General features: G+C 41.3%; 1 protein-coding gene across 4 annotated transcripts in view; it reads left to right on the top strand.

Annotated features, from left to right (window-relative positions):
* Positions 1-815: 815 nt before the first annotated feature.
* abcc8 (ATP-binding cassette, sub-family C (CFTR/MRP), member 8) overlaps positions 816-12,255 on the top strand; it is a 53,602-nt gene continuing 42,162 nt past the window's right edge. Inside the window, exons 1-5 of one of the 4 annotated variants that reach the window (XR_008828803.1) lie at positions 816-1,268; positions 4,372-4,534; positions 7,022-7,163; positions 9,532-9,653; positions 11,199-11,365. Coding sequence is in view for 3 of the 4 variants with exons in the window: in XM_056386595.1 (XP_056242570.1) it covers positions 1,248-1,268; positions 4,372-4,534; positions 7,022-7,163; positions 9,532-9,653; positions 11,199-11,365 (615 nt within the window). In the remaining variant the exon portion in view is untranslated. Of the gene's footprint in view, positions 1,269-4,371; positions 4,535-7,021; positions 7,164-9,081; positions 9,186-9,531; positions 9,654-11,198; positions 11,366-12,255 lie in introns of those variants that run through there. The other 3 variants (XM_056386595.1, XM_056386596.1, XM_056386597.1) reach the window with 3 other exon arrangements.

Here is a 12,255-nt window from a genome sequence, read left to right as displayed (position 1 = left end):
TTTGCAGTACATTCATGCATTTAACAGTACATTCGCAGGTTAGTGATGCAGTGGTCACTGTGAGAGAAATCGTGAGTCAAACAGCCAACACCGTCAATGCAAAGTAGCATTTGCAGAAGAAGATACAGGTTCGGGTCTAGATTTGTGTCTTGAAGTCCTTATTTACTCTTTGACAGTGTGGCCCCTACTTGGATGGACAGCTGTTTTACATAATCCTGATTTATGTCTATCTTAAACCCTTTAGACCTGAACTTTTCCACTCATAAGCTTTCTGCCCTTATTTTTTTTTTTTTTTACTTTGTACAAATGAGGCTAAATCATTTTTAATGTAATTTTAAAACATTATGTCCATGACTGACACAATGTAAACATTAGCTTCGATTTTAACCATTTAAATGGGATTTTTCAATGGCATTTATGCAATCAAAGTTACTCCCCTGCTTCACATCCTCACTTATGGTTTTCTTCACCTTCCCTAGCTGCTGTTAAGGCCATCGATTTATTGCAACCATGGGGAGCCATACAGATATGTAATTAAATGTCCACAGGGGGCAATAGTGCTCCTTTAATATCAAGCGACTGTGTGACAGACCGCTCACTCTTTTGATTATTCTGCCTTTAATAAACATTGATATTATTTGCAAGGTTTAAATCAGAGTTATAATTAGAGAACCTGCAAAAGTCCATTGTGGTAAAAGTAAATTTTAGGTAAAAAAAAATACTAAAACATACCAGAAAATGCCGGTCAATCAGCATGTAATGTTACATGTGTGTTGCTTTGCTGAGCAGCATCCCACTTCGCTGTTACATAACCGCTCCGTGCAGTCAACATGATGGCATACGTGACTCCTGTAAGCTGCGGTGTGTTCGGCTGAGCACCCCTTGCACTGTAACCCGCCGGTCACACGGTTAATGTCAGAGACCAAAGGTGGCCTCCAGGTGGAAGATCCAACCCGATTCTTTCTCTTCCTCCTCCTCCTCCTCCTCCTCCTCCTCCTCCTCCTCTTTCCACCTCGGTACACCCGGGTTCAGCACCGTGGACAGCGCCCTGCCTCCACCCGTAAACCACCGCCTTCGGTCGGATGGTCGAACACGAGTGGGACGGGAAGAAGTCGGCTGCACTCTCAGCACATGAGAGAAGCAGTTTGGGAGTTTTCCTCCTTTTCTTTCTTTCTTTCTTTCTTTTTTAACATCCAAGCGACGGATGTGACAATATTGAAGAGTCAAGGAAACGAAGCTGAAACACAATGATCTCACGATATAAACCGGTAAGTGCTGGTGGTTCTGTCACCTGGTCACTCACTTTGATCAATAGTTTCACTTTGAACTGCTGCACAACAGTGCTTGTTTTCTTGACATGATGTATTGCTTAATTACACAGACATAATATATATATATATATATATATATATATATATATATATATATATATATATATTCACTGGGGGCAGAAATGCTTTCATTTGCATGCATAATTTTACACAGCTGAATTGGCTGTAGATTAAAGGTATATATCTAATGATGCTTGCATGTCATTTTAGGTCACATTTAGTCAAGGAATCCCTGTATGTACTGTAATGGTATCATACATCACTGGGATTCATTTTGGGCTCTTTTCTGTAGGGAAAATATAGGAGAATGTGAGCTATTGGATGTGCTGTTTTCACAGGAGGGCTGTTACATTATGGTAACAAATGTTCACAGCCAGATGGAGAACGTTTTATAAAAGATGGGTTGCCGCACAAGTAACCTCCCTGTCCTCTTTCTCTGCTCTGTAGAGGCGAGAAAGAGTCTTGCAAGGTAGATTCACAGAGTTTCCACAAAGTAATGCATGATTGATCATTCACCTCTTGCCCTCACTTTACTCCCACAGACAAATATCATAGCAGTATCTCAGCCACACGTGCACAAGCACTCTGCCCTGCTAAGTCTGCTATATATGTGGTTGTATGACAAAATGATGTCACCCTATTTAATGGTATTTAATGGTTTTAGGAAAGCATTGTTCCTCATCTGTGCCCTGTAGCTGTATTCACCGAAGTTCCTGTTGCTTAAATGCTCTTTTTCTTTTTCAAGTTTGTGTGAGTGGCTGCTGCTCTTCCAGCCAGCCTCTCTCTTTTTTCTCTTTTTTCTCTCTTTTCTCTCTTTTTCTCTGCTCTCCCCAGGCGATCCTGGGATGGAAAAGAGTTCATCTCTGATGTAGGGCACCACAGAACTACAAACCAGCCAGTTATCTCAGCTATTGTATAGAATAATAATACAATCACTGCATGATACATACATGTCTTTAGTTGAGGCATTGATGCTGGCAGTTTGTTCAAAGATAAAGATGAAGATAAACAATCTTGTCATTGGTGAGCCAAACTGACAGAATGTCAGCTAAGTTCCTGCTATGCTGTGCTGTTTTAGCAGAATCCATTTGCTTGTGGAAATAACAGTCTTTCAAAAGCTTTTAAAATCCACTGTTCACCCAAACTGTCCACTGGCTTAATTATGGTCTTCCCAGTGAAAAGATGACTGATATGTGAGAGCAAGTGATAGCTGCCGTTGCTGTGAACTCTTCATCTTGGGTGTTAAAATGAAAGACAACAGGAATTTCTTCACCCTCAGCTTTGCCTACTGTCTCTTTCCCGTGCATTTAATTGCTTCTGACCTTCTGACCAGTTATGTGTTTGTTTTACTGAAAAGCCATCACTGTCTATTCTGCTGCAAGTTTGCTTGTTCTCCATGAAGTATCAGGCTCCAGTTCTGTTAAGCTCCACAACAGCTTCAAGCATCCAACTATTTAATTAACGTTTGTTTATACCTGTGGCAACTTTATGATTTGCTGTAATGGAAAAGTAGCAAGAATCTCCAGTAATTGTTTGAAAAAAAAAAATGTTGAGAGCTAAGACGGGAAGAAGAACGTCTGATGTAAAATAAAAACCTGCAGTCAAACAGACATTTGGAACTGTCAGTCATTAAATGGAAAACAAATTGAATGTCTGTTTCTGGTTGGTTCCTATCAGAAGCACAAGCATCTTTTTATTGCTTTTTTGAGTCCGGTTCTCAATTCAGCCAATGGCGCTGCAACAAAAACAGCTTAAGAACTGATAAATACATTATCTTTTACTGTTTTTCCTCTTACTTAAATGTACTACAGCCAGTTTGCATGCATGTGAAGCAGCAGACAATTCTGTGTCAACACACACGTAAACTGCTCATTACATTTAAGCTTTTCTCCTTGCTGTTGTTATGTGAAGGTCAACATGGCATGGATTACATTAACCATGAATCATTTTAACCACTAAGAAAAGACCACGAGTCTGTCCTTGTTGTTACATGGATTATCCAAATCTGCTCCCATGTGGGTCTTAGCTGATCCCCCTGTACACATCAGCTGCCACTGGCTGCAGCGGGATCTCTCCCTGCTGGATCAGGTGCACAATTCATCCGTCTCGGGAATTCATTAATATTTCATGTCACTATTTTTCATGTGTGCAGCCTAGTTATTCAGTCACCACTGTGCTCTTTCTGCTTTCTTTTAGCTATAATGTGAGCGAATGCAATAAATGACACGGGGGTAGAGTTATGTAATTCCTGAAAACGTGCTGTTGGGATTTAGATTAGAGTGCTTGCTCATGCTTCACACGTACCTTTGTATGACGATCGCTCTGCTCATTCAGGAGCTGCACCCCCCTTCTGTCTCCTCACTCTCTCTCTCTCTCTCTCTCATCATCATTCACTGTTCCCACTCAACCTCGCCCTCCTACCTATAGTGGCTCTGCTCCTCAGTCCTCCAGCTCGCCTGCACACTCTGCACACTCTGCACACTCTGCACTCGTCTTCTAAGGTCGACTCTGAGCTCTCGTTTGCAAAGAGACAGGAATAGCAGGTGCACTGCGGAATGCCGCCGCTGCTCTGGTTTGTAGAGCATGTGTGAGTGTGTGCGGTGTGAGCATGTGTGAACGCATTCCAGTGGAGCTGTGCTGTGCGCAAGTGAGGCTTCAGTTATAGAGGATGTCTGCAGACTGCAAGCAGAAAGGATGCAGATGTTTCTCACCAGCGTGGCTGGGGAAGCTGCTTAGCCTGCCGGAGAGGAGAGGGAGCTGCTGCAGCACTGGACTGTGACTGCCTCTGACCCCCTTCTCCCTCCCCCTCCTTCCCTCTGTCTCCTCTCAGTCACTGGATCCGATATTTGGAAGCTGGATTCGAGAGGGAGCAGGAAGGAGGTCACATTGGGAATTACCGGGATCTACTGAAGAAGCCATCAGTCTTCACTTTGAAAAGACGACATGCTCTGAGAGCCTCCCTTTTGAATCTCTCTGTTTCTCCTCTGTCTATCTGGTCCTCCTCCTCCTCCCCCCTCTTCCTCCGGCCGGTTCCCTGTAGAGTCCCGGTTCCACCATGTCCTTGGCGTTCTGTGGGAACGAGAATAACTCGGTGGCCTACAATGTGGACGGAGGGGTTCTGAACAACGGCTGTTTCCTAGACGCGCTCAATGTGGTGCCACATGTCTTTCTCCTTTTCATCACCTTTCCAATCCTCTTCATCGGTGAGTGTCACTGGGAGGTGAGCTGTTCAACCTCTTCACACCACACAGGACCTCCAGACCTCCCCACATGGATCACACACATACACACACACACACACACACACAGACACACACACACGCTCAGAGTCCACAAGGATTTTTAATGAAGCTGATGGCCTTCAACATGTTCTCTGCCCTTCTCATTTTTCACACTATCAGCTTCTTTACGTCTGCATGTGAGTAATGACCTGCTACATGATATATTCTATCAGATAAGCATTTACCATCTTCTAAATGTTATTTCCATCCTAGTGTCTATACATTTTAATACACTTAGCTTTTTTTTTTTGATATTAGCTTGTTCAACTGCGCATTTGATTCTCTGAGTTAAAGCCACACTGTAGATGCTGGCTGTCCCATAACAGACAGCTGAAACATGAGACTCCAGAGTATGGTGGCACATAAGTATATATTTCTTGAGCTGAAATGATTTTTACAGGCAAGATGTGACTCTTCTGCTGAAATGTAGTTTACACAGACACACAGATGCCACCGTACTGGCATTAGGTTACAACTCCTTTGCTCCCCTTCCTGGCTGCTGGCCATTCTATTAGTGTCATCATCAGTGTGTAACAGACCAGCTCTGCCTCGCTGCATAAACTCTGCTGCTGTGGTCACACATGCTCTGGTCTCATCACCTGCCCTCCCATGTCAGAGAGTGTGTGTGTGTGTCTGTTTGAAAGCAGGCTCTGTTTTTTTTTTTTTTTTTTTCAAGCAGAACACTTTCTCACTCCACGCTCTGGCTCTGTGTTCCTGTTGTTCACTGTATTTGAGAGGAAGAACATGCAAACTGTCCAATTATATTTATCATACACACACACACACACACACACACACACACAACTAATCTTTTTCAGCTTTCAGAGTAATTTCTGTCACTATATTAGTTCTGTGCCTCAGTCACAGAGTCACCAGCCTGGCTCTAGACTGTTAGTCTTCTTCTGTCTCAGATGTTTTCTAGAAACGATGTTGACGTCCAATTAATGTTCTTTTCATATTATTAACACTGCAAATCAAAGTCAACTAATTTATGCTAATGTACAGGATGAAAGAGGGAAGACAAAACACTCTGTGTTAGAGGTTAACCAATAAGCTGCAGTGATTCCTCTCTCTCCTCTGACACCCAGAGCGGTATTGTTTTCACGAACAACTTTGCCATCAAAGATATACCTCATGGCTGTGAACACTTTTCTGTTCTCCACGAGCCACTTGATAAAACCTCTTAAGCCAGAGTCCTATTTATGCATATATATTCTGCACTCATTGTGCCCTGCAGCTACCTGACATGTTGATCTTTAGTGCTGGCTCGTGAGTTCACCTAGTCACATCAAGGCTACCAATGTGAGGGGATACTGTGGAAACATGCACAACAAGGCAGTTTGCATCACACCAGCAGTTAGAGAGAAGGACTATTGCACCTCAGTTTAATGTACTGTCAAACCAACAACCCAGAATCAGTCACTTATTTCTCCTTATCTGTAGCTGCCCAAAGGAATACGTCCATGCATATTAATAATTTAAAAATAGACACATTTTATCTTATGTAATGTGCACAGTTTGTAACATTTATCAACAGTTCATGATTTAATATGCGATTTGTGTACATTGCCATGTTGTGATGTTGTATACCAATATGGGAAAAAATATTTGTGTGTATATTTTAGTTATATTGCACAGTACTTGAGCAGATGGTATGGATTTGTGTGTGTTTGCATGTGTGAAAATAAGAGACAGAGCGCGGAAGAGAGGGTGTATGTGTGTGTGTGTGTGTTTGTGTGTTTGTGATTGCCAGCCTGTGCCAACACTTCTCCGAGAGATAAACTTTCCAGCAGCTGAGGAGCCATTAACATAATTTGATGACAGCGGTGATGCATTAATTACATAAATTGGACTTTGATGGCCGAATTATTATTATTTTCCAGTTTGACTTGAGACCAACATCTGTCTAAGTGAAAGGGCAAAGTATAAAAGGAAAGCTGTAGCCAAAGTAAGAGCTAAGATAATTGACTAAAGGGTCTCAGGCCAGCAGCCGTCTGGCCGCTCTCCTTGCTTTGCCTGCCAAGTATCAGGCAATGTAAGGACAGTGATAATAAGACAGATTTCTTGAGCTACAAAAACTTAGCGCTCTGGCAGGCTGCCGTTGTTCCCAGCAAAGATGTGCATCGTTCCAGTTTTCCCTCTGTGACTTATTCAGCCTCACTGTGAGCATGAGAGCAATTTGTCATGTCGCTCATGTTGAGGGTTGCGCAGGGAGTAGAGAGCATTAAGTCAAGACTGTTCACAAGGTTATTTTTCATGTGCAAATTTACAGCCACTCACACAGAAATGAGTCAAGAAAAATTACTAGCTAATTTCAGTCTATGTTTACATTGTCTGCCTGTCTGCAGACGTTTTGCTCCTTTTTCTGACTGATGTGTCTAAATTGTTATTTCCTGTTTCCTGTTTGAGGTTGGGGCAGCCAGAGTTCAAAGGTCCACATCCACCACAGCACCTGGCTTCACTTTCCTGGTCACAACCTGCGCTGGCTTCTCACCTTTGTCCTGCTCTTCATCCTCGTCTGCGAGATTGCGGAGGGCATCGTATCTGATGGGTATATCCTACACACTAACTCGTCTAACTTCATCATGTAGCTTCATCATATTTTCAATCAGGCGCGTGTGATTTTTTTTTTGTTGTTGATGAACTTCTGACACTGATGACGCGACTCTGAGATTCTAGTAATAATTATTCCAATAATCACTTTGAAGTTCTGTGTAATAACACTTTGCCATAATTACTTTTAATATAGTGATTTCTAATAACCAGATGAAACCAAGAGCGAGATAATGATCCTGCAATCTGTTTTGTGTGCCACTCGATTAGATTTTGGAGGGAGTTTGCTTCATTGTTGTGTGACGTTGTTCTCCTCAGAGTATTGGTAATTCACAGTGCTCATCTAATCAGATATTGTTTAATGAGAGACGAGAGGAGATGGGAGGAGAATACAATTTACTGTGATGAACAATTCACCAACAGCTATTTATCAACTCTGTCTCCATATAACGATTGCTCAGTTATGCTAACTAGAGAATAGCATGCTTTAAGTCTATGTGTGTTGCTGAGATGGACTGTAGATGGTGTGGAAGTGTAGCGGCAATCCTTTTTGTAGGAACAGGCTACATGAGTCTCTTATAATCCAAAATAAAACCATATGTTTTATGTTTAATTTGTTATTTGTAAAGAGTTACCATAAAGATGAACTGACTAGATTTTGGTGGTCTAAGGTCAAAGGTCAAAGTCACGTTTCATTACAACTGGCAAGTCAAGGTCACTGTGACCTCACAAAACAAAATTTTTTGGCCATAACAAGAATTAATTGGCACAATTTAACACAAATGTCTAATAGGATAAAATAATGAAATTATGAAATTTTATATCCAAACAGTCAAAGGTCAACCTCACTGTGAGATCATAATGTTATCCAAAAACACCACTGGGCATTATTCAGCACTGTAACTAAGGAACAGAAGGGGAGCTATTTACCGTATTTCTTGCAACTGGACTGGTTGGTGGAGGCATATAACTACAAGGTGATAATTCTAGTTCTTGGTTAAAATGATGAGTTGTGTAAATTTTATTGTCCAGTACAATGGTAGATTACTATATATATAAATAAATATATATCGCACTATAGTACCAACAGAAAAACGAAGTGTCATGGTTCAGCCTTGAAAAGAAAAACAAAAAAGCAGCTGAAAGTCGGTCGAGGCTAACGTTAACCCAGGAGTGTGGTGGGCCTTCAGTTTGCAAGCTATAGTTAATGGAGTTTGCTTCGACATGATTTAGACTTCAAATAGGACAAGACTTGTAGTTAGGGACGGGGTGGTGGACAGGGTCCTGTCTCCTCTGGTAGTGCAGTCCACAAACTGAGTGAAAGTGGGGAGAGTCTTGTCCAGTTTAAGTCCCTGGAGATCACCAAGAAAGCACTTCAAAGCTAAACCAAAAGCAGTTGATTACTGATTAAATGTAACATAGTACACTGTTTTTATATGAGCAGCAGATATGTTGCAGTACATCATTTGCTGTCTCTATGGTTTCTGAGAACAGTGGCTCACACAGATGTTAAATTTAGCCAGTTAGCATCTGTGCCAGCTGCAGCCAAATGTAGGTGTTTTGACTGAACTTCCTCAACCGTACAGAATGCAGCCACTACACACATGCTTCAATTAAACCCTAACACCACAAGAAATGTAAACAACAACAACGAGTAAAGCTGTGCCTGTATTTTCATACTGTTTGTCCCCTCTCTGCCTGCCTGCTTGAGACTTTTACTGAGGTGTATGTCAGATAAAGTTGACGTATTAGTCACAGGATTTACACATGCATAGACACAGGGAGCTATACATCTGGATGTAGAGAGCCCATACCTGCTGTCTCTCTCTCTCTCTAAATCCCACACCTCCTTGTTATCTGTTTCTCTCTCTTTCATTCTGTCTGGACCATATGTGTCCTGTTGTTGTTTAATGTAGGGAGTCCATGCGTAACAGGGCCCAGTAAACACTCAGGATTACTGTTTATCAGCCATCTCTGCAGACTGGAGGCAGGTGATCGCATTTGAGTGATTGTTACTGAAGTGAGTAAAAGAGCTCTCCATCTGCTCGTCACTCCACTGGCTTCAGTGCTTTGCTTAATATCTCGGGACGGTTGTTTATGTCCCTCCGTGTGTATGTATGTGAATGTGTGTGGCATGTACATCCATACATTATAATACATACAAATGAGTTGCACGTGGTTATACATGCTCCAGCTTGATCAAGGCAGTGTATGGGGGAAATAAAAGCCACACTGGTTGGAGAGCCAAACATGCATTTCAAACCCTGATGTCCCCAGTACTTTGCCTCATCGATGTTATAAATTTGTGCCAGTCATTCTGTGCCCACTCTAATCCTTTTCTTTCTCTATCTGACATTCATTTGCAGATTCAGCCAATCTCTCCATCTTCACCTGTACATGCCTGCAGGTCTGGCCTTCATGGCTGGCATCACTTCTATTATCTACTATCATAACATTGAGACCTCCAACTTCCCTAAACTTCTATTAGGTACCGTATTCTTAAACTCAGCTATCATTTGTTTATTAATCATTTACCTGTTTTTTTTTTTTTTTAAATTTACTCTGAGGAAAGGTTTACTGAATACAAGTGAACACAATCTTATACTGTTGGTCTTTGTGTAGCTCTGCTGAACACCCAGTCAGGGTTTCAAACAAGAGCCTAGAGCTTTTTGTGGCATCAGAATCTGATTAAGTCTTATGAAAATGATACTGAATAGTGATCAGGGCTTATAAAGCCAAGATTAACCAAACAATGAAATAGAAAACTGAACCTTGCCAGCTCTTTTAGTTCAGAGCAACAACAGATTCAAATTGCATTATTAGCTTTTCAGGATGATATAATTATAAAAAGACACAACAGGGTCAGTGCAACCATTTACAGATGAATGGTTCATTACAGTCAGATAAGATTGCAAAATGATTGAGTGATTGTTATATCAATTAGTGTACTTGTACTGCTCCGGGTAGATATTAATTGTCACTTCTCATCAAGAAATTGAGTTTTAGCTGGAAGATTTGCACTATTCTTCTTGTTCATGGTTAGAAATAGTTCTTGTAATTACAATCATTACAACTCTGTATGGCCTGTGAAAATTAGTAGACGATAATGAAATTTCCCCATGGCAATGACGCAAGATAAGTATTTCTTGTGAAATAAGAAATGCACGAGAACATTGTATGAACTCTGTTTTTGTTCAGCTGTCAAACAATGATTTCTCTTTATGAATTCATATCTCACCCTAAGCACTTCTTCAACTGTTCACACAGTTTTTCTTTCCTCTTCACGTGTCATTTACTCATCAATGTTCAGCTGTCAGTGCTTTACTTGCTGCTCACATCACATTGCTGAGCCGCTTTGGGCTTTCAGGTCTCCATATCACAGTCAGTCTCCTGAGGAGAAGTTGCAGAGCGGCGCTGGGTTCATGATTGCATGAACAATAGTTCATCTTCTGAACCGAGGCTCTGCAGTTGACCCTCATGCCGATACTATTGTCACGGTATAGATGTTCTTCATTACAAAGAAGTGAACACTAAATGAGTCTGCTGCAGAGGTTGTTAGCCCACAGTGTAATCATTCCCTGACAACGCTCCTCTTTTATCACTGTCAGTCTCTCATTATTTACTCCAGTAAACCTGTTGGAATGATTTGATGTGACTCTATCAAAATATCTGCATGCTATTTACTGGATTAATGGTGTTGACACTGGCACACACATTAGTGACAATAGCAGGGTGAAGAAAGGAAAGACAAAAGAAGTAAAAGAGGAAAGTGCTTGCAATAAATGACAGCTGTCATTGTAGCCAAAGTAGTGAAACATGAAATGATGCCTACACAAAAACGCAGTGAAGAATTTATGACAAATTATGTCATCAGCTGAGCCATGGCTGTACTTATGAGAGTGTGACAACGGATGCTTGGATATTGCACAAATCCACTTTCAGTGTCACTGGTGACAAACAGTCAGGGCAATTTATCTTTTAGCCTTGTCTGGTGATTTGCTATGTCTCTCTGATCCCCGCTAAATCTCCTCAGCCCTGCTGATCTACTGGGTGCTGGCCTTTACCATGAAGACCATCAAGTTCGCCAAATACACAGAGCATGGCATCGGCCCCAGGCAGCTACGCTACTGCATCACTGGTCTGCTGGTGCTGCTATATGGACTACTACTTGCTGTGGAGATCAATGTCATCCTGGGCAGGGTGAGTATATGTCTGCGTGTACGTGTTGTCGTGTGTCTGTGTAGCCATCTGATTGCAGCTTGTTTTTGGATACAGTCACCTCAACTTCTTTGCTTTGATCAGTAAAGCTGGGGTTAAATAGAGGTTGGATCCAACGATACTTCATGTTTGTTTTTCTTTGTCACCCACGTTGAGCTATTAATAAGGTCATTGCTAATGAGACAGTTGTCATTGCTGTTGTTTTTGCTAGCATATAACAAGGTGTGGAGATGACATCAGGAATCACACGGAACCTGAATGTTTCTCATGAAATTTGTGGATTGTTTCAGTTTTATTTTCAGCTTTATTTCTTTGCTTGCCTTTTGCAGATTATAATGATGCATTTACATAGTAAAAAAAACAAATAAATATATGCAATTAGAAGCAATAAGACTAATCTACAGCTAATGGTTCTGTAAGGCTGTACTGGCTCAGTGGTGCTTTGAGCTGAATGATAATGCTATCATGACATAACACTGACAATGCTAATGCTGATGTTTAGCAGGTATAATGGTTATATAATATTATTAGTTTTGCAGGAATTTGGTCCTAAAGTGAAATCTTGATCTGATGATACGGTGGGATGAAAAGCTAATGTTACAATCAGAGGAGGAGACATTAAAGTCTGCACCACATTTTATTGCCTAAAACCAACAATTTCCCCAAAAACCAAAGATTTTGACCTTGCTTTGGTGCTAGATGAAAGGTCAGAGGATCATCAAAGTCATTTAGGATTCATCCTCTGGGGACCATATTTCATGTTAATCCATCTAGATCAAACTAGTGAACTGACCAACATTGCCAACACGTTTGTAAAGGAACAAAAACACAAAGTTCTCAAGAGAAATTAAACTAAAATGAGGCAAGAAAGA

The sequence above is a fragment of the Seriola aureovittata genome, chromosome 10, assembly GCF_021018895.1.
Source record: "Seriola aureovittata isolate HTS-2021-v1 ecotype China chromosome 10, ASM2101889v1, whole genome shotgun sequence".
In the NCBI taxonomy this organism is placed as follows: domain Eukaryota; kingdom Metazoa; phylum Chordata; class Actinopteri; order Carangiformes; family Carangidae; genus Seriola; species Seriola aureovittata.
Note: the sequence above shows the minus strand (reverse complement) of the source record. Positions and strands in the feature narration are given on the sequence as shown.